The 20826-nt window shown below is 43.1% G+C and overlaps 1 protein-coding gene across 1 annotated transcript; it reads right to left on the bottom strand.

Moving 5' to 3' along the window:
• Window positions 1–404: 404 nt before the first annotated feature.
• LOC145397875 (integrin alpha-8-like) lies at window positions 405–20826 on the bottom strand. The gene is made up of 20 exons (XM_080270909.1): window positions 20758–20826; window positions 20161–20278; window positions 18096–18212; window positions 16702–16883; window positions 15719–15925; window positions 15293–15401; window positions 14966–15051; window positions 14609–14742; window positions 13665–13828; window positions 12255–12444; window positions 11086–11308; window positions 10772–10941; window positions 10439–10604; window positions 10066–10253; window positions 7931–7984; window positions 7433–7511; window positions 6295–6348; window positions 5354–5860; window positions 1160–1267; window positions 405–545 (listed from the first exon to the last, which is right to left on the bottom strand). Exons 1-20 carry the CDS (start codon window positions 20824–20826, stop codon window positions 405–407), a joined length of 3066 nt encoding a protein of 1021 aa, XP_080127035.1.

Genomic DNA, 20826 nt, shown 5'->3' with positions numbered 1-20826 from the left:
ATTACCATCACCGCTAATACCATGATATCTTCTATCACAACCACACCACCAAAACCACTTTCGCCACCACACGACTTCATCACAACCACCACACCGCCACCACACGATCACATCACCACCACTAACACGACCACATCGCTACCACACGACCACACCACCGCCACTACACCACCATGTCACCACCACTACACCATCACCAGTCACCACCATGATTACCTACTACCACAACTACCACAGTCATTGCCACACATTCACCACTGTCACAACCACTCCATAACCACCACCACCACCACCATCAGTACCACTCCCACCTCCATTCTCATCGTCGTAATCACCCACCACCACCACCACCTTCACCAGTCACCACAGTCACCACACCTACCACAATCACCACACTACCACCACTACAAACTGATAACCCCAGGACTGAAGCTGGCAGTCGTGGCCTTCTCATATCGCCTGTTTTTGCTTCTTCTTTTTTTACTCTCTCTCATCTGTCTTCTTTGCTCGGGGGTGAGACGACCCTTGCGCTCGAAGAATCCAATCTGGGGAAAAACAAGAGAGTGAGTGAGCTAGTAAGTGAGTAGTGAGGGAGGGAGGAAGGGGGGAGGTTAGTGAGAGAGGAGGTTGGGGAGTAAGTGAGAGGGAGAGGGGAAGTTGATGAGAAAAAAAGAGGGTTGGAAAGTGAGTGAGAGGGAAAGAAGTTAGTGAGAAAGAGAGGGTGGGGTAGTGAGTGATCAGGGGAGAGAGGATGTTGAAGGTAGACAGGGTGCGAGAGTGAATGAGAAAGAGAGGGAAAGGGGAAGTGGGTGGAAGGGAGAAAGGGAGTTAGTGAATGGGAGAGGAAGAGATAGTAAGAGAGGAGGGGGGGAGTTCATGGGAGATAGGGAAGGGCAGGGGGAGTAAGGGTGGGACTGAGAGAAAGGTGTGTGTGTGTGTGTGTGTGTGTGTGTGTGTGTGTGTGTGTGTGTGTGTGTGTGTGTGTGTGTGTGAGCGCGCGCGCGTGTAAACCAAAACAAACAAAATATCACACACGAAAGCATCAAATCATAACAAACTAATATAAATCGCTGAAGAGATGGTACAAAGCTTCCCGCGTCACCAAGAAGACAGCCCATATTACAGAAAAAAAATAAATAAATAAATAAAACTCACTAACCTTGTAGCAGACGGCCATTACTATCAGAATTAGGATGATAGACACCAGCAGGACCAAAATAAACTTCCACAGACCGAGGTCCTGGAATAGGTCGAATTTTTTGGGTTCCTGAAAAAAAAAAAAAAAGTTGATTAGATTGGAAAAGGTTTGGTGCTTGTAGTGATGATGGTGATGAGGGTGGTGGTGGTGGTGGTGAGGGTGAGGGTAGGGATAGTGGTGGTGGTGATTGTGGTGGTGGTGGTGGTGATGGTGAGGGTGGTAGGAGTGGTGGTGGTGGTGGTGGTGGTGGTAGTAAGTAGGGGATGGAATAGGGAGGTGCTTATGATGACAGTGATGGTGTGATGGATGCTGCAGTTGTGGTGGTAATGGTGATGCTGTGATGATGGTTGTGGTAGTGGTTGTAATGATGTGGTGTAGGTAGTGATGGTTATATAAGTATCTATCCATTTCTGTCTACCTGTATACTGTAACTAATTATAACCGTCTTTCTCTCTCTCTCTCTGTCTCTCTGTCTCTCACTCTCTCTCATCCATCCAGCAGTCAGTCAGTACCATCTATCTATCTGTCAGTCTATCTCGAAATGAACGGGTCTTGAATTTGGCTCTATGTTAACCTTTTTTATTTTTTCTTGTAGTGAATAATCCTGCAGGCTTGTGGAATTTGACTCCTTCTTCCTTGCATAAAAAAAGATCCATCACTGTCTCTTTGTATCCGTCAATCAGTCTTTCCGTCTATCTATCTATGGTAGCACCAGTCGAGCAGGGCAGTACTCCCGAGGTGGATGGAAAGCTGATGACAGGGAGTGCTGGAGCTCCCGTTTCATCAGCCCTCAGGACTAGTTCCTGACCATCCCCCTTTGCTGAACTTTTTCAGTGTCTCAGTTACACAGAGAGTAGGCCAGCATGCTCTCCTGTACAAATTTCTCTAACTATTTTCATGCTGTGTACTGTACATGCACAGTACACACTACACTTCCTATTCAAAATTACCAAAATGGCGTCGATTAATCAAGCCTCGGAGTTCCCAGGGGGGGGGGACCATAAATGCCCCCGCCATCTGCCCCTCTCCCGGTGACGACTCGAGGTGTCTGGGACCACTGTCTGACTCTCTTCTTCTTCATTTCTGCAACATTCGCGGCCTTTCATCTAACTTTCGCTCTGTCGAACACCACCTCTCCTCCTCTAAACCTCACCTTCTTTTTCTAACGGAGACTCAGCTGTCTGAGGCAACCGACAGCAAACCCTTTTCTGTATCCTCCTACTTTCTCTATACTCATTTCAAAGCCAAAGGTGGCTGTTGTGTATATATACGCAACGACCTATCTTGCTCTCGTGTTCCTGAACTTGACTCTTCTGTATTCTCCACACTCTGGCTTCGGCTTTCCTGTCATTCTCTGACTAAATATATCTGTGCTGTTTACTTATCCCCTAATTCTACTGACTATCAAAAAAATTCTTCGACTATCTTACTTCTACGATGGAACACATTCTGTCCATTTCTCCTTTCTCTGAAATCTCCATTCTTGGAGATTTCAATGTTCGCCACCACCTTTGGCTCTCCTCTCCTTTCACGGATCCACCTGGTGAACAAGCCTACATCTTTTCTATCCTTAATGACCTAGAGCAGCTTGTACAGCACCCTACCCGTATCCCTGACCGCCTTGGAGAGAGCTCCAACATACTTGACCTCTTCCTCACAACTAATCCTTCTGCTTACTCTGTTAATCTTTTCTCTCCGTTGGGCTCCTCCTATCACAACCTTATTACCTTAACCTGTCCTATCACTCCGGTACGGCCTGTGGACCCTCCAGGGAAACGTCGTCTGTGGCATTTTGGAGCTGCAGACTGGGAGGCCCTCAGGCAGTACTTCTTTGATTTTCCCTGGAATGATTATTGCTTCCATGGCCGTGAGCCTTCTGAGTGTGCCTTGCGCATTACGGAGGTTATTCTCTCGGGCATGGAAGCATACATTCCTTTCTCATATCCTTTAACTAATGCAAGAAAGCCTTGGTTTAATCACGCTTGTTCTAATGCTGTCCGCAACAAGGAGAAGGCCTACAAAAGGTACCGGAGCCAACCCACCCCTGATTCACATCATCTTTACGTTTCTGCCCGGAATCGTGCTAAGTCTGTTCTTCGCTCTACTAAAAATAATTTCATCCATACTAAATGCTCTCAACTCTCCAACTCGAATTCTTCCCGCTCCTTCTGGCACCTTGCCAAAAATCTTTCTAACAACTTTACCTCATCATCCTTCCCTCCTCTTTTCTACTCTGATGGTTCTGTAGCTATTTCTTCTACTGATAAAGCAGATCTCTTCGCACAGACTTTCTCCTCCAATTCCACCTTAGACGATTCCGGTGTTGTTCCTCCATCACTTCCCCCCTCTGACTTCCTCATGGCTGACATTAAAATTTCTTCAGTTGATGTATTTTCTGCCATCTCTGGCCTCAGTACTAACAAGGCATATGGGTCTGATGGGTCCCTCCTGTTGTTCTCAAGAAATGTGCTTCTGTGCTTACACCCTGCCTAGGCAAACTCTTTCGCCTTTGTCTGTCAACTTGTACCTTTCCTTCTTGCTGGAAGTTTGCTCTCATTCAGCCAGTCCCAAAGAAGGGTGACCACTCCCAACCCTCCAACTATCGTCCAATTGCTTTAACGTCCTGTATTTCAAAAGTTTTCGAGTCAATTCTTAATAGAAAAATTTTAAGGCATCTTTCCTATCACAACCTTCTTTCCGATCGTCAGTATGGGTTCCGTCAGGGACGCTCCACTGGCGATCTTCTCACCTACCTTTCAGACTCCTGGTCATCCTCCTTTCGGAACTTTGGCGAAAGCTTTGCCATTGCACTTGACATCTCAAAGGCTTTCGATCGAGTCTGGCATAAATCTTTAATTTCCAAACTGTCCTCCTACGGTTTCTATCCTTCTATCTGTGCCTTCATCGCTAGCTTCCTTTCTGGTCGTTCTATAGCCGCTGTTGTAGACGGCCACCGTTCTTCTCCTAGATCTATCAACAGTGGTGTTCCTCAGGGCTCTGTCCTATCACCAATTCTCTTCCTTTTATTCATCAATGATCTTCTAAGCTGTACATCTAACCCTATCCACTCATACGCTGATGATGACTCCACCCCTTCACCTTTCCATTCGGTTCCCGCAACGCCCATCTCAACAGTTACTTCAAGAAACAAGGGATGAGGCTATGGCACACCTAATGTCTGACTTGGCTCGTATCTCTGACTGGGGTAAAAATAATATGGTTGTCTTTAATGCATCTAAGACTCAGTTCTTAAGCACCTATCAACCCGACATAATCTTCCACAGGTATACCCATTAATGTTTAATAATATTCATCTTAATCCTGCATCATCCTTGAACATGCTTGGGGTTTCATTTACTCGGGACTTATCTTGGAAAGATCATATTACATCTCTTGTAAAATCTGCTTCCAAGAGATTAGGTGAGCTAAGCCGACTCCGTATCTTCTTTACCCTTGCACAGTTGTTGACTTTATTCACGGGTTTTATTCACCCCTGTGAAGAGTACAATCCTCATGTGTGGTGAGGCTCCCCACATTCAGCTCTTCTCAATAGGATGGAGTCAAAGGCTTTTCGTTTCATTAACTCTCCTCGTTTTAATGGCTCCCTTCAACCTGTATCACTTCGCCGCACTGTTGCCTCTTTATCTCTTTTCTATCGCTACTTTAATGGTCATTGCTCCTCTGAACTGTCTGCTTGCATTCCTCCACCTCTCCGACGGGCGCGTAGCACCCGTCTGGCAGCAAACTCTCATCCCTTTTCTGTCCAACTCTCTAATGCAAGAGTTAACCGTTACTCCCAGTCTTTCATTTATGCAACAGGTCAGCTCTGGAACTGTCTCCCTCTATCTGTATTTCCTGCTGCCTATGATCTCCAGTCTTTCAAGCTCAATGTGTCCAGGCATCTCCAAATGATCGGATCTTGAATTTGGCTCTCTGTTGTGTTTTGTTTTTCTCTTGGAGGGAACTGTTACTGCGGGCTCATGGCCTTTGGTTCCTTCTTCCTCGCATAAAAAAAAACAAAAAAAAACAGCCACTCAGTGTACAGAATCTAATTTTTTTTTACTTGTTTTCCTTCGTTTGTTCATCTTCTGTAACACACACACACACACACACACACACACACACACACACAAACACCAGACTTCACTTACTCACCGACTCCTTAATGATGGCAATAGAAGTCACCACCTTAACGACCATCCCCACTTGCGTCACCTCAGGGTCGTTGGTCGTCTCGAGGTCGTCCATCTCGTCAAGACCCGGATCCTCCTCGTCCCCTGCGTCCGTAATCTGGGTGTCAGTGGTCGTAGTTGCATCGCTTGTAGTCGTAATTGACGTGTTTGAGGTCTCGGGTGAAATGTCTGTGGTCGTGGAGGTTGGGTTTGATGTCCTCTCAGCCTGGTGGTCGTCATTTGCCGTGGTCGTGGCGGCATAACGTTGTAGTCCCTCTGAGGGGTCGTTCCCACCAGCCTGTCGTTTCATCAGTGAGTGTGGGTCGTCATCTCTAGTCGCTTCCCCGGCATGGACCTTTCCGGAGAGCCTAGAGTCGTCCGTAACAGGTCGTATTACTGGTGAACGTGGCTGATCTTGGGTTGTTCCGGTCGTTCCTCCGCCTGAGAGCTCCCGGGCAGTGAACTCTCCCGGCAAGTCGTTCATGTCGTCCTGAAAAGTAATTATAAAGGATGTTAATTTGGATCACCATATACCAGGAGAGAGAGAGAGAGAGAGAGAGAGAGAGAGAGTACGTAATGAGAGTGATGTAACTACAGACTTAAAGCAAATAATTTAGTGTTTCGTCGTATGGTAGTAAGTCAGCATTCTCCTCCTTAAATAATGTCTTAGATTAAATGTATATAAATTTGTGTGAGTAACGAGAGATTTTTTTATAAAACTTAGTAACCCTGTACACACCTTAAGCTTAAAAGGGTTGATAAATACCCGCCTGATCTGTAAATACCCACCTGCCCACCTGATCTGTAAATACCCACCTGCCCACCTGATCTGTAAATACCCACCTGCCCACCTGATCTATGAATACCCACTTCCCCACCTGATCTGCAAATACCCACCTGCCCACCTTATCATTAAATACCCACCTGTCCACCTGATCTATAAATACCCACCTGCCCACCTGATCTAAAAATACTCACCTGTAATACCAACCTGAGATATTAATACCCACTTAATCTATGAATACTCAAATACACACCTGGTCTATTAATACCCACCCTAAATACCCACCTGCTCTATGAATACCCACCTACTATATAAATACCCACCTGATCGTCCACCGCAGCGCACTTTGGGTCCCTCCTACCACCTCCACCCCCGTCATTGAGAAACACACACTCTTGGTTGGTGTAGAGAGAGGCGGAGGAGACGAGGAGAAGAGAGCTCTGTTTTTTCTTTAAGTGACGGCCGAAGAGCAGCTGAAAGATGTGAAATGAAGTTATTTAGCTATCTGTCTGTCTGTTCAGCTATCTGCCTATCTATCTAGCTGTAGGGAAGAACAGTGATGGATTTTTTTGAAGTGACGACCGAAGAGTAACTAAAAAAAAAGGTAGAATGATGTTAGAATCAATTTACTGTATGGTTTTTATATATCCTTCTATCTGCTTATCTGTATGTCTATCTGTCTATATAACTCTATCTGTCTGTCTAGCTATCTGTCAGTCTGCAGAGAAGGACAGGGGATGGAGCTCCGTTTTTTAAAGTGACGACTGAAGGTTAATTGAAGGGGTTAGAATGACATAAGAATCAACGTATACTTGGGGTAATCGTATCTATCAGTGTCAGTTTATCTATCTTTAGTTCTATCCATCTATCAGCGAAGGGGACAGAAAGTTGAAAGATTATTTATTTATTTATGTATTTAACTTATTTTTAGCGACTCAGGGGCAACTAAATGGGCAGCTTGATGTTAGGCCTTTGGTTCCTTCTTCCAGTCATAAAAATAAAAAATAAAAATAAACTAAAAATGTGTCTATTTGTACATTTATCTACTTGTATCTATAGTTTCAAGGTAGGCAAAGGGGCCCAGATAGATAGAACTGCATTTTTCGAGAGAGAGAGAGAGAGAGAGAGAGAGAGAGAGAGAGAGAGAGAGAGAGAGAGAGAGAGAGAGAGAAGCGATCAACAATTCACACTGACAGACGCTGCAAGAAAAGTGAGACATAGAAAGTGGTAGAGAAAATGAGAGAAAGCGAGCAAATTAAAGAGAGACCAACAGCTCACCTTGACAGACGCCATAATCAGGTAACTTCCCACCTCCACCTCCACCTTCTCACCTGGTCCAAGATTGGGAATATTGCACCTGTAAGAGAGGATAGAGAAAATGTTAAATCTTACCTGTGTATCTTTAACTCTCTCTCTCTCTCTCTCTCTCTCTCTTCATTAGTTATATATCTATCTGCCATTTGTCTCTATGTCTGCCTCCATGTATGTATGTGTGTATGTATGTGTGTCTGTCTGTATGTATGTATAGTCCGTCTGTCTATCTGTCCATCTGTCAGTCCATGTATCTGTCTATCCATCTATCTATGTCTATCTATCTTTTTGTATATCCCTTATTTTTACCTCTACCATCCTTCTATCTATCACTACATCTATCCATCCTTCAATAGATATCGCCTCACACCCACTTTCTGACGAGTAACCTTGCCCCTACACCCCCCCCCCAAAAAAAAAAAACCCTTCCTTTCCATCCCTACTCAGTAACGACGCCAAACTTACACTACTTCCTGGCACTGGATCTTGGAGCAGTCGATGGTTATGTCCTTTTGGTCCCTGAAAACAAAAGAAAAAAGTAGAAAAACATGAAAATAATTATGTTGATTTTTAGGTGTGGCATTCTAGTTACCGTGGGAGTCTAGTTATTTTTTTGTTATTCTTTATTTGTTATGGTTTCTTAGTTATTTCTTTGTTATTTGTTATTTTTTCTTTATTCTTTGTTATTCTTTATTTGTTATGGTTTCTTAGTTATTTCTTTGTTATTTGTTATTTTTTCTTTATTCTTTGTTATTCTTTATTTGTTATGGTTTCTTAGTTATTTCTTTGTTATTTGTTATTTTTCTTTATTTCTTTGTTATTCTTTATTTGTTATGGTTTCTTAGTTATTTTTCTTGTTATTTGTTATTTTTTCTTTATTCTTTGTTATTCTTTATTTGTTATGGTTTCTTAGTTATTTCTTCGTTATTTGTTATTTTTTCTTTATTTCTTAGTTATTTCTTTGTTATTTATTTTTCATTATTTCTTTGTTATTTGTTATTTTTCTTTATTTCTTAGTTATTTCTTTATTTGTTATTTTTTCTTTATTTCTTTGTTATTCTTTATTTGTTATTGTTTCTTAATTATATCCTTGTTATTTGTTATTTTTTCTTTATTTCTTAGTTTTCTTTCTTTTTTGTTATTATTGATTTGTTATTTGTTATCATTTCTTAGTTATTTTTTTGTTATTTGCTATTATTTGTTTGTTATTTGTTATTATTTCTTAGTTATTTCTTTTTTATTTGTTATTTTTATCCTGTTACCGTATTTGTTGTTATTTCTTTGTTAATTCCTAGTTTATCCTTAGTTATAAATACTGATTACTAAACTTCATATCTGTCTCAGGCTGCATCCATTCTAGTTATTATTTTTTAGTTATTTTTTTGCTCTCTCCTGGTTATTTCTCAGTTACTTGCCTTCAGTTTCATTTATGCTGTGCCCATTTTGCTTTAACATGGCCTGAAATTGTCATCCATCTAACTGTCTTGAATTTTAAGTTGCAAAGCGAGATAACACGAACACGATGCTAGTCACGAAGAAGTGCTATGAATTTCGAGATGTAGCGAGAAATTATCACTAGAACACGATGGTATTCACGAAGTGCTATGATTTTTTATATGTAGCAAGAGATTATCACTAATGCCAGTCACGAAGAAGTGCTATGAATTTTGAGATGTGGCAAGAAATTATCACTAGAACACGATGCTAGTCACGAAGAAGTGCTATGGATTTTGAGATGTAGCAAGAGAATATCACTAATGCTAGTCACGAAGAAGTGCAGTGAATTTTGAGATATACCAAGAAATGATCACTAGAACGCGATGCTAGTCACGAAGAAGTGCTATGAATTTTGAGATGTAGCAAGAAATTATCACTAGAACACGATGCTAGTCACGAAGAAGTGCAATGAACAGGATGTAGAGCCTTCGTATTGTCTTTTTCTGCCGCTGATCTACGTGAAATAAGCCACAAAAGAACGAAAGTCTGGACCAAGTTAAGGTGAAAGGAGTATAGAAGGTACTCACATAGCTTCCTGAGGGATTTCGTCCTCTGTGCCCGGAGGAGAAGCAAGAGGAGGAGGAGGAGGAGGGGAAGGGAGACTGGAGGAGATGAGAGTTGAAGGCGACAGAGAGGACTTAGCAGAAGGGGAGGAAGAGGAAGGAGAAGAAGAGGAGAGAAGGGAGGCCGGTGTAGAAGATGAGGATGAGGATGAGGAGGAGGAGGAGGAGAAGGAGGGAAGAGGAAAGGAGGAAATGAGCTCGGACGGAGGGAGAGAGGGGGTAGAGAAGCCTGATTCTCTCTTCTGTCTTCGTATCGACACAGGTACATCATCATCATCATCACCATCATAATCATCATCATCATCATCTGTCCGCATCCTCTTCTCTCTCTCGTTCGTCATGGTGAACTGTGAAGAGGAGAAAGAGACAGGAAGGTATTTTTGTCGCATTTATTCTAAGGTAACGAGAATCACTAACCCCCTTCGGCTCGGTTGGTGGCCAGGTGTAGTCAGAGTGAAGGGTTGATGTGACTAGTAACCAAGGAGACTCATTCCAGCCTCATAACTTAAGCTCATCAGATAACATACAACCACGACTTACCTATGGAGAGGGGTAATGAGAGGGGAAATCTTATCTTCGGGGGTCAAGGAGAGGGGAAATCTTACGTTGAGTGGGTTGAGGGTGGGGTGGGTGCAGTGAAGGGGTCCCACAGAGCTGGTGGTCTTGGGAGGCTCCACCTGGTACAACAACAGCATCTTGTACACCTTAATTGGGACGCGAAGCACCAGCTGCAAGGAGAGGGTGGTGAAACTGGAGGTAGCATTACTGACGATAATAAAGTAAATAATAATAATAATAATAATAATAATTTGAAGCTGTGACTAAAAACTTTCCATTTTAATAAATTTGATCATTCTGAAATTTAAACAGCAAGCCTGTGTACACGTTCTTTCAACCAAAATCTCTCCCTTACCTTGGCTCCAAGCAGTGTTGTAGGCCCGCTGTTAAGGAGGAAGTAGCGGTGTGCGAGGTGGGGTCCAAGCCTCTCGTAGCTGACCCCAGTTTTGTCTTTCGCCTGTACCTGTGCGATACTGAGGCTGTCGTTCGTTCTGGATGAGAGTCCTTCCGGTATGGCACGACTGAGATGGAGTGTGGGAAAAGGAGATTGAAGATTGAGCTTGATAAAATTGCCCAGTGGTAGGAAATAATAGTAATAAGAAAAATAAGTGATCATAATAATCATCATCAGGCCGACATTATATAGAAAGGATCAATTTTCAGACCCACTAGCTACTCTTAATCTTACCCATCAAGGAAGAGATTGACCCTCGTGACCCGTCTGATAGTAAGGACTGCGGAGTTGTCAGTGTCGTTGCGGTCTTTGCTCTGGCTGCTAACTTCAAGGTGGAAGGTGATGTCTGTTGTCTGAGCTAAGAGGGTCATGGGAGACTGGCTGAAGATGAGCGTGAGGTGGACCTGTGGGGAAGAGAGAGGGAAATGTAATCATGAGAGAGAGAGAGAGAGAGAGAGAGTTAAATAAGGTTCCATGTGCCTAAGAGCGCAAAAATAAACTTACAACTCAAATTCAGTTTTCAGACACACTTGCTCTTTTTAACGTACCGTCTCACCAGCATTTAGATCATACGAGAAGAAGCAGGAGAGCACATTTGTATCATTCTCTTTCTTCAGCATGCACAGGGGGACGTAGTTGGTGCTCTTGACTCTCTGGTACTGCACCCCAGTCGGTACATCCACCCTCAACAGCGCCTCATAAACTCGGTCTTCCTTTACCTCAATGTCCACGTTCAGCTCTAAGTCACCCCCACCCACGACAAGCTCGGCTCTGGAGAAAATGAGAAAAATAGGACTCAGCTTTATATAGTTTATTTCATTACAGTAAAGCCACTCACTACAGCACCTCTTGACTCGGTCCTCCTTAACTTATGTCCACTTTCAGTGTTATGTCCTCCCCTCCCACGAAAAGATCAGGGAGGAAAAATATAGGAAACTGCTTTATGTGTTTTTGCATTTTTATCATTACGGTACTTCCACCCTCAGTAGCATTTGATAAGCTTGGTTGTCCTTCACTTCTTTGACTGCGTTCAGCTGCCATCCAGCCTCTTCTCTGGAAAATAGGGGAAAAATATGTGCTACAATAATTCTCAAGAGCAATTCATAAGCTGGCATGTTCACGTCCATGTCATCTCCCTCCTTCACAGCCCCTCCTCTGGAAACGAAAATATTACCTCTGCCGACCTGTTTTCAACACTGAAGAGTGTGGAGACTAAATTTCCTACACATTCGATTGAACAGCGACCCTCAGTAGCTTTTTGTAAGCTTTGTCACTCATCATTACTATACACAGTTGTCCTTGGTTTATGGTTACTACTCAGGAGTTTAACATAAGGGGCTTCAAAATCTAAAATAAATCAACTAGAAATATAACTGTTTGTGTATGTGTGTGTGTGTGTGTGTGTGTGTGTGTGTGTGTGTGTGTGTGTCCAAGGCAAAAGTTGTTTAAATAATATTAAATGCCGAAGTGGTGTCCCGCATCTTGAGGTTGTTAGCCTGGTGACACTTGAATAACTAACAGCAAATGCGTTTTGTATACTGTAATGGTAAAAGGTATTTTTTTTTTGTACAAAGGTTAAAATTAACGTCATCCATTAGTATAGTGTTTATTTATTTCTATCTGTTTTGTTTGTATGTATGTGTATGTACGAGTATAGGTGTATGTGTGTGTGTGTGTGTGTGTGTGTGTGTGTGTGTGTGTTTTCGTCAATACTCACGGTCCTGCAGCAGTCAGTACCAAATCAGGCTTGGAGTGACAGGTTGCTTCGTCTGTGCACTCAAGGCGAACCTGCGCAGTGAAGTTTGTGCTGCTGGTGCGTTGGAAGGAGAGGGGCAGAGGTTCCCACGAGGAGGAGGAGGAGGAGGAGGAGGAGGAAGAGGCTCTGCGGGGTGGTGGGTCAAAAAATTCTGTGGGATCCATTTTGACAGTGACTTTGGCCGTGGCTGGAGACTGGAGTTGGTGTCTTTGTGGCTGATTGGAGAGTGGGAATGCTGTTATTATTATTATTATTATTATTATTATTATTGTTAATATTAGACCAACTGTATTTCACACTACTGACACTGATACTATTGGTATCATCATCATCATCTTATTTTCCCACTTTAAAAATCATCAGCAATCTCTCTCTCTCTCTCTCTCTCTCTCTCTCTTACCTTGAGATAAACAGGGACTTTCAGAATGGGTGGGTCACGTCGCTGAGAGAGAGTGTGGTTGAAGATTGCTTTATTTCCCATATACCTGAGAGAGGTGAGAAAGAGGAGGGTTAGAGGAGCAGTAATATCATCATCATCATTATCATCACCATTTTCACATTTTATTCCACTACCTTATGGGCTTAATAGTAGTAGTAGTAGTAGTAGTAAAGATTAATAATAATAATAATAATAATAATAATAAACGAAAGGCTAGGTTTATTCCGTCCAACCGTTTCTCCCTGCCCCTCTTCTCATATCTCCCCTTTTCCTTCCTTCTCCCTTCCTCTTCCCTCGTCTTCTCCCGCGCCCTCTCCTCTCACGTCCCTCTTCCCACCTCTTCTCCCTCCCCGTCTCCTCCCTCCCTTCCTCTTCCCTCCCCTTCTCACTCCTTTCCCTCCTCTTCTATCTCCCAGTGCCATTCCCTTCCTTCCCTCTCCCCTCCCCATCCTCTCCTCCCTTCCCCTCCCCATCTCCCTCCCGCCTCCCACACTTTCTAGTCCCCCCCCCTCCCACACTTTCTAGTCCCCCCCCTCCCCATTCCACTTCTCACCATCCATCCAAGGTCCTGTTGAAATCCAGTCTTCCACTTCCCTCATCCAGCAGCACTTCCACTTCGATTCCTAAATGAGAGAGGAAAGCATCATGAGAATTTGAAATGCTATAGTTCTTTTACATTAACTTGGCCAAGATTTTCGTCCTTTTGCACCATATTACACAAAGTTCAGTGGCAGAAAAGGACAGTGCAACGGTTCGACGTTCTTTCCATGGCTCTTCTTCGTGACTAGCAACTTCATCTAGTGTTAACATATTGTTACGACACTGCGTTCAAGATGAAGGGATAGCGATTTTAGGCCAAGTTAAAGTAGAAGGAGAGTAGGCTATATAATTCATCTCTCTCTCTCTCTCTCTCTCTCTCTCTCTCCACTCACGTAGATCCCTTCTGATGTGCCTGGAGGAGTAGGAGAGGGCGACCGAGAGATGGAGACAGGCCACGCTCCCTCCTCCTTCGGGCAGCTGGCAGGTCTTGTTCTCCATATTCAGTATTGACGGTTCGAAGCTCACCTCCCCTTCCATCATTACGGCAGGGGCGGATCTAGAATGGCGAGGGTTAGGGGAGGGTGTTATTTGAGACAGAACATAGTGATCTTTAGCTTATTCTCGCCTAACTTGATGTGTCCTAATCTAAGTTGATCTAATGTCACTTAGTTTACGCTAACACCATCTAACTTAACCTGATCAAACTCACACTTGCCTAGTCTTTGCCTAACCTGGCCTTACCTAACTTCACCCCGTCTCCCTCACCTGCCCCACCTCACCTAACCTTACCCCACCCCATCCATCCAACCCAACTCCACCCCACCTCACCCCAGCGCAATCCATCCCATGCACCCTTCTCCGCCCCATCCCAACCCATTTCCCCTCTCCTCCTCATCCTTCTCCACCTCACATCCTCTCCCCTCCCCTCCTAACCACACTCTTCCCTTCCCTCCCCTCCTCACCCTTCCCCACCTCACCTACCGTGTTTAGCCCACAACGCCCCTTCTTACCTGATTCCACCCCACCACACTTCATCTCACCCCACTCCACCCCACCACACTCCATTCCACCTCACCCCAACCCACTTTACCTAACTCCATCCCACGTTACCTCTCTTCACCTCCCTTCCCCACGTCATGTCTCCTCCCCTCCCCTCTCCTCCCCTCCCCTCGCCTCCCCTCCCCTCCCCTCCCCGCCCCACCATCCCCCTCCCCTCCCCTCCCCACCATCCCCCTCCCCTCCCCTCCCCTCCCCACCATCCCCCTCCCCTCCCCACCATCCCCCTCCCCTCCCCTCCCCTCCCCACCATTCCCCTCCCCTCCCCTCCGCCACTCACCTAAACAACACAGCCTTATCGGACTCCGGGGCGCCCACGATAATGTCCGGAAATCCATTGTTATCCATATCAACGCCACCGCCGACGCTGAACCCGAAGGACCGAAGCCCGCCGAAGACCGAGGCGCGTAGGATCTGAGAGAGAGAGAGAGAGAGAGAGGGTTACATATATGATACAGACGTTGCGGTCCCTGTGAGGAGGTCTGAGTGGTGGGGAGTATTTATGCTTCTGGCTTTCTGTATCTTTTGTCTGTATGTTAGTCCGTCTGTCTGTTCCCCCCCCCCTCGTGTGTGTGTGTGTGTGTGTGTGTGTGCCCAATCTCTCTCTCTCTCTCTCTCTCTCAGGCGAATATCATACCTGAGTGGGCTCCTTGCGTAGTCCATCCGCCCCTCCACTGTAGATGTAAACTCGCCCATCTGCATAAGGGGCCCCTACAACCAGGTCTGCATAGAAAACGGGAGCAGTTAACCCTTTGGAGCACGGAGACGATTTTAAAATTTTACTCTTGCTGCTTGGGAATGATTATTAGTAGAGAGAGAGAGAGAGAGAGAGAGAGAGAGAGAGAGAGAGAAATTACCCTGAGGAAATTAAAGATAGGGATAAAATGAGATACAGATTAGAGAACAAAATCTAGTTTCAGAAGAGAGAGAGAGAGAGAGAGAGAGAGAGAGAGAGACCACCTACCATTGAAGCCGTCTTGGTCTAGGTCCCCCACACACGCTATGGCCGTACCAAAGCGCCCCCACGCCCTCTGCCCCTCCAGCACTAGGGGGGACTGTCTGGGGGGCACATCCTGGGGGGGGAGAAGGGTCATGTGGGTCATAGGAGCTCACATCAGGCCATTGACTAGTAACCAAGGACACTCATTCCTAAATCTAAAGCATATTGATAGTTTATAGCCACGTGTAGTCAGAGTGGAGGATAAATTTGACTAGTAACCAAGGAGACTCATTTTTGTCTCATAACTAAAGCCTATTAAATATCATGCAGTCACAACTCGGCCTTCATATTGTATCAGTGGCCAAGTTCCTTCAGATGAAACGCACAGAGAGAGAGAGAGAGAGAGAGAGAGAGAGAGAGAGAGAGAGAGAGAGATGGGGAATAATTTACCTTGAGGGGAGCATAGTAGACAAACACCTTGCCCACGTCAGGTTGGTGTGTGCCGGGGCCAGGTGCCAAGGGAGCTCCTACAATCAGCTCAGCCGCGTGGTCGCCGTCCAGGTCGCCGCTGCCTAGACTATAGCCAAACCAAATGCCTGGATCCTGCCCGTACAGCGTCTTGATTGGTTCCAAGTTCAGAAGCTTGTAGAAAACCACCTGGGGAAAGAGGTGTGTTCATACATTATTCCCTTCCCGCATTTTTTTTTTTTCAAGGCAAGAAAGAAGAAACCAAGGGCAATAAGTCCGCAAAATTCTCCCCCCCCCCCAAAAAAAAAGCCGAATTCTAGATTCATTCATTTCGAGATGTCTAGACACATTGCCCTTAAAAGACGGAGGTCATAGGCTGAAGGATATACAAACAGAAGGAAGACAGACAAGAAGACAGTCGCAGAGTTGACCTGTTGCATATATAAAGGACTCGGACTATCGACTAACTCCAGCTTGGCCTAACGTTGCCTTCTTTTCATCGTGAATGCCGAGTTGTGGCAAGATATTAACACCAGAATATGATGCTAGTCACGAAAAAGTGCTGCGGGAAGGACGTAGAGGCACGGTACTCTTATATCGTCCCATTGAATGACGTGAAATAGGCAGCGAATGGGTAAAAAATTAGGCCAAGCTAAGGTAAAACGGATATAGTGTGTTTGTTTTCACCTGGTAAAGCTCTCTAACCCTTGCCAGCTCAGTTGATGGCCAAGTATAGTCAGATTGAAGGATCGATTTGAATGATGACCACGGAGATTCATTCCTGCCTTATAAAACAGGCTTATTTAATTTCGTACAACCACGACTGGGTATTCATGTTGTCAGTGACCCAGTTCCGTCAGTTGAAAACAAACCAGATTAGTGCTCATACGTCATCGTCATCATCATCATCACCAACATCAACACCAACACCAACACCAACCCAGGCCAACCCAACCCAATCTAACCTTGCCCTTGGTGTCCCGTGACCCTGGGGTAGATGTGGCCACGCTGAGACTGGAGCCATCGAATATGTCCACCACGGTAGCCCATCCCTCCATGGTGTCACGCAGGCTTACAGGACCAGGAGTCTTTCTGTTCACTCGAAGCGTTGATTTCTTCCCCTTCCAGAAAATTTTGATTAGGAACCCTGGAAAAGAAAAGGAGAATAATTAGCAGCACTTAACGAATGCAACGCCCGCGCCCACCAGTTCTGCTTTTCATTTATAGTTTTAACTACGGCGAAGCGATAGGTCTATAAGAGGTACACCTGGAGGGTCTTCTTTCTTTTATCCTCCTTCAAGGAGTGTTCGATCATCCGCTATTGGTGAGAGCTCTGAGCGATTTTCTCTTGAAATGCAAAGTTGCTCAGGTGGAAATTTTGAGTTGATTTACTTCTACTACTACTGCTACTACTACTACTACTACTACTACTACTACTAACTAATGCAGTATGAAAGTTACTATAGAAAAATGTTCCACCCTCAGTGTTATGACGTGGTAAGTTTGTGAATCCGGACTTGGGATGAGAAATAGGCATAGATCATCACCTGTCGACCACACGGGGGGCATTAAGGCAGTCATTTGTTTCCGGTAAATTCCAGAACGATCTTATAAATTCGTAGCATCTCTTCCATAGCGATTTTTTCTGATTAATACACTTCTCTATCAGTGACGCAAAGTAAGTCGCTCTTGAAACTATATAACATACGGTATATCTTTTTGTATCTTTTGTATGTTACTTATGCAGAGTAGGGCGATATAATGGAAGGATTTATGTACTGCTGAAGAGGACAGTAAGGTATAATAAAAAAAAATCGCGGAAGAAAAGATGGTAGGAAAACTCAGTCCGTGCGAGAGATTTTTCCTGAGTTAAAAAAAATTGCGTGTAGGTGACAAGACTGAACTCCAGGGGGGTGTCCTCGTATTGAAGGGGTGTCCGTACTGAAGAGGTTAAGTTTGCTGTGGCCTTACCTTCTCGTACGAAGGCACCCGGTCCTCCCATGATCACGTCCACCTGGAAAAAAGTGAATAAATAACAATAATAATAATAATAATAATAATAATAATAATAATAATAATGATAATAATGATAATAGAAATAGTAAAATATTTTCTATGGAATGGACTAAATTTTGCAGACTTACAGCCTTTATTTCTTTCATTTTGCATTATAATTAAAAAATAATGGAAGAGTGTGACTTGGGATGGATTGAAAGACTGCTGTGTTGGGATGTGGTGGATGAGTGTGTGATGAGGGATGACGATGTGGAATGAAGAATGAGAGAGAGAGAGAGAGAGAGAGAGAGAGAGAGAGAGAGAGAGAGAGAGAGAGAGAGAGTGTTTTATCAGAAGAACATACACTTCAACCCCAGTGGTCTTACCCCCCTGATGGCGGCACTATACCCCAGCAGAGCATACCCTGTGTAGGCGGCGGTGTTGTTGACTGTCTGCCTGCCGATGTGGTAAAAATTGGGGTCTGGAAATGGGAAAAAATGCACTTAGTCTTTTTTTATTGTTTTTCGTAACTTTTTTTTGCCTTTTATAACTGTTTTTGCTTTCTATAACTTTTTTTTAATAACGTTTTGCTTTCTATAACATTTTTGTTTTTTTATGTCTTTCTTGCATTGTATAACTTTTATCTTTTTTAAAACTGTTTTGCTTTCTGTAACTATTTTTGCTTTCTATAACCTTTTTACAATATATAATTTTTTTTATAACTTCTTTCTAAAACTTTTTTTTTGCTTTCTATAACCTTTTTTTTTTTTTGGCTTTCTATAACTTTTTTGTTTTCTATATTTTTTTCTTCTATAATTTTTGTATATGGTAAAAAAGTACACTTTCCCGATATTACTTTAACTTGGCCTAAAATTGCCATCTGTCCGTCTTGAAAGGTGAGCTGTAAGAACAGACTGACACTAGAAAATATGACTCTAGTCACGAAGAAGTGCAATGAAAAGTATGTAGAAAGGTAGCATCGTGTTTCCCTGTCCCTGAGCTACGCGAAATATATACTGTGCAAAAAAAAAAAAAATATTCTGGAACATTTTTAAGCGATGAAAATTGCACATAGTCTTAGTGAGAGATGTCTGTTTCAGTTTTTGGACCTTTTATATTTATTTTCTTCGTCGTTGGATCGTTTCTATTAATAATTAATGAATTTATTTATTTTTGCCTTTGGATCTTTTTTTATTTGTTTATTTATTTTTGCCTTTGGATCTTTTTTTATTTGTTTATTTATTTTTGCCTTTGGATCTTTTTTTATTTATTTATTTTTGCCTTTGGATCTTTTTTTATTTATTTATTTTTGCCTTTGAATCTTTTTTTATGTTTATTTTTGCCTTTGGATCATTTTTTATTTGTTTATTTATTTTTCCTGGCTTTGGAACTTTTTTGTTTATTTGGTCATGTTAAAAGTAACATGCAGTCCATTACAGAATTCACATTTAATTGCTTTTTTTTTTTTTTTTTTCCCACTATATTGGAGTTTGAAAACGAGAAGTGCACTTACATTTTTTTCTTTGTACAATGAATAATGCGCTTAGCCTAGTTAGAGATATATTTTTCTCTTTTTGACATTTTTTTTGACCTGGGGGAAAAAATGCACGCTTTTAGAGATTCCCTTTTACTCTCTTTAGAATTTTCTTTTTATTTAGGGAAAAATTCACTAAGAGACTTATTTTCTAGACTTTGTTTTTAAATTTGGACCTGATGATAATTGCAGTCAGATTCTCTTCTGTCTTTGGAATTTCCTTTTTTCTTTTTTGCCGGAAAAAGTTGCAAAGAAAAGTCAGAAGTAAAATGAGTAATAACAGAATGCAGAAAAATATAATAGGAAAAAACAAGAACAGGTAACATGCTGAGTTAGAGCTGGGAAAAAATTACAATGAAAAGTGAGAATTGAGAAGAATAACAATAGAATGAAGAAAAAAAATGGCAGGAAAAAGTACGAAGGACCAACATGCAACAGCCTTTCATATTTGGTGGGTAGAAATATTGCTGGAAAACTTGCAGGAAAAAGTGAGAATTATATAAATTAAATGCAGGGAAAATATGGCAGGAAAAGGTGAAAATAATAAAAACAGAATGAAAAAAAAGGCAGGAAAAAGTAAGAAGCGCCAGCGTGCAACAGCCTCTTTACTTGGGAGAAATCTTGCTGAAAAACTGGCATGAAAAAGTGAGAATTAACATATGCAGAAAAAATGGCAGGAAGAAGTGCGTAGCGACAAGGGAAAGTGGGGAAGGGCATGAAGAAGGTATGATACAGTGCAGGAAGGACAGGCAGGAAAAAGTGAGAAGGACTGACATTCTTTCTTTTACTATAGCGTAGAAGTCTTCGAGAGAATCATCCAGGGAAAAGTGAGAATAATAATAAAAAAAAAAAACTGGCAGGAAAAAGTAAGAAGGACTATTACTCATTCTCTTACGGTTATAGGGAAGAAGAGTTGCAATATCGCCATCAGGTGTGGATAGGACATAGCACGCCCCTCGCCACTGCAATGAGTTCTGGATGTCTGAGATGACGGGGTACCTGGGCGCGCACACCTGAGGGGGGTAGTCAGGAGAGGAACTGTGGTATCTTTATTATGAGATGTGGGAGTGTTATTAGGGATCTGACATGACCTAAGAGAGAGAGAGAGAGAGAGAGAGAGAGAGAGAGAGAGAGAGAGAGAGAGAGAGAGAGAGAGAGAGAGAGAGAGAGAGTATCTTTACAAGATGTTTTCCTATACGTAATTAAACTCCTTTTTGAGAGAGAGAGAGAGAGAGAGAGAGAGAGAGAGAGAGAGAGAGAGAGAGAGAGAGAAAACAGGCGATATTCTCCTGCACGTCATTTCTCTATTTCCAGCATCGACATAGTGTGAATATTAAGTGTGATATACAGAACAAGTCGCAACGGAAAAGGTATCACAGGATTCTCAAAGGCACTAAGAATAAAGTACAAGAGGAAGTTAGGAGTACAGAATCGGCACGTAGGAGGTGGAATAAAGAATAAATCGGCACGGAGGAGGTGTTAGGGCACTCACTATTAATTTCGATGAAGATGACCTGTAGGCGTAGACGGTCTCCCCCAAACCCATGCCTTGTGTGCTCAT

This window comes from Coenobita brevimanus, chromosome 43, assembly GCF_032717465.1.
Source record: "Coenobita brevimanus isolate Jiangsu-jjx chromosome 43, ASM3271746v2, whole genome shotgun sequence".
NCBI lineage: Eukaryota > Metazoa > Arthropoda > Malacostraca > Decapoda > Coenobitidae > Coenobita > Coenobita brevimanus.
The sequence above is the reverse complement of the archived record's forward strand: the minus strand, read 5'-3'. Positions and strand labels throughout refer to the sequence as shown.

Coding starts and splice junctions, on each gene's coding strand:
- LOC145397875 (XM_080270909.1), bottom strand. CDS start 20,826: ATGAGCACACAAGGCATGGGTTTGGGGGAGACCGTCTACGCCTACAGG. Junction 13,829..14,608: donor GATAAGGCTGTGTTGTTTAG/GTGAGTGGCGGA, acceptor TCGCCATTCTAG/ATCCGCCCCTGCCGTAATGA. Junction 12,445..13,664: donor GCACATCAGAAGGGATCTAC/GTGAGTGGAGAG, acceptor TGGATCCCACAG/AATTTTTTGACCCACCACCC.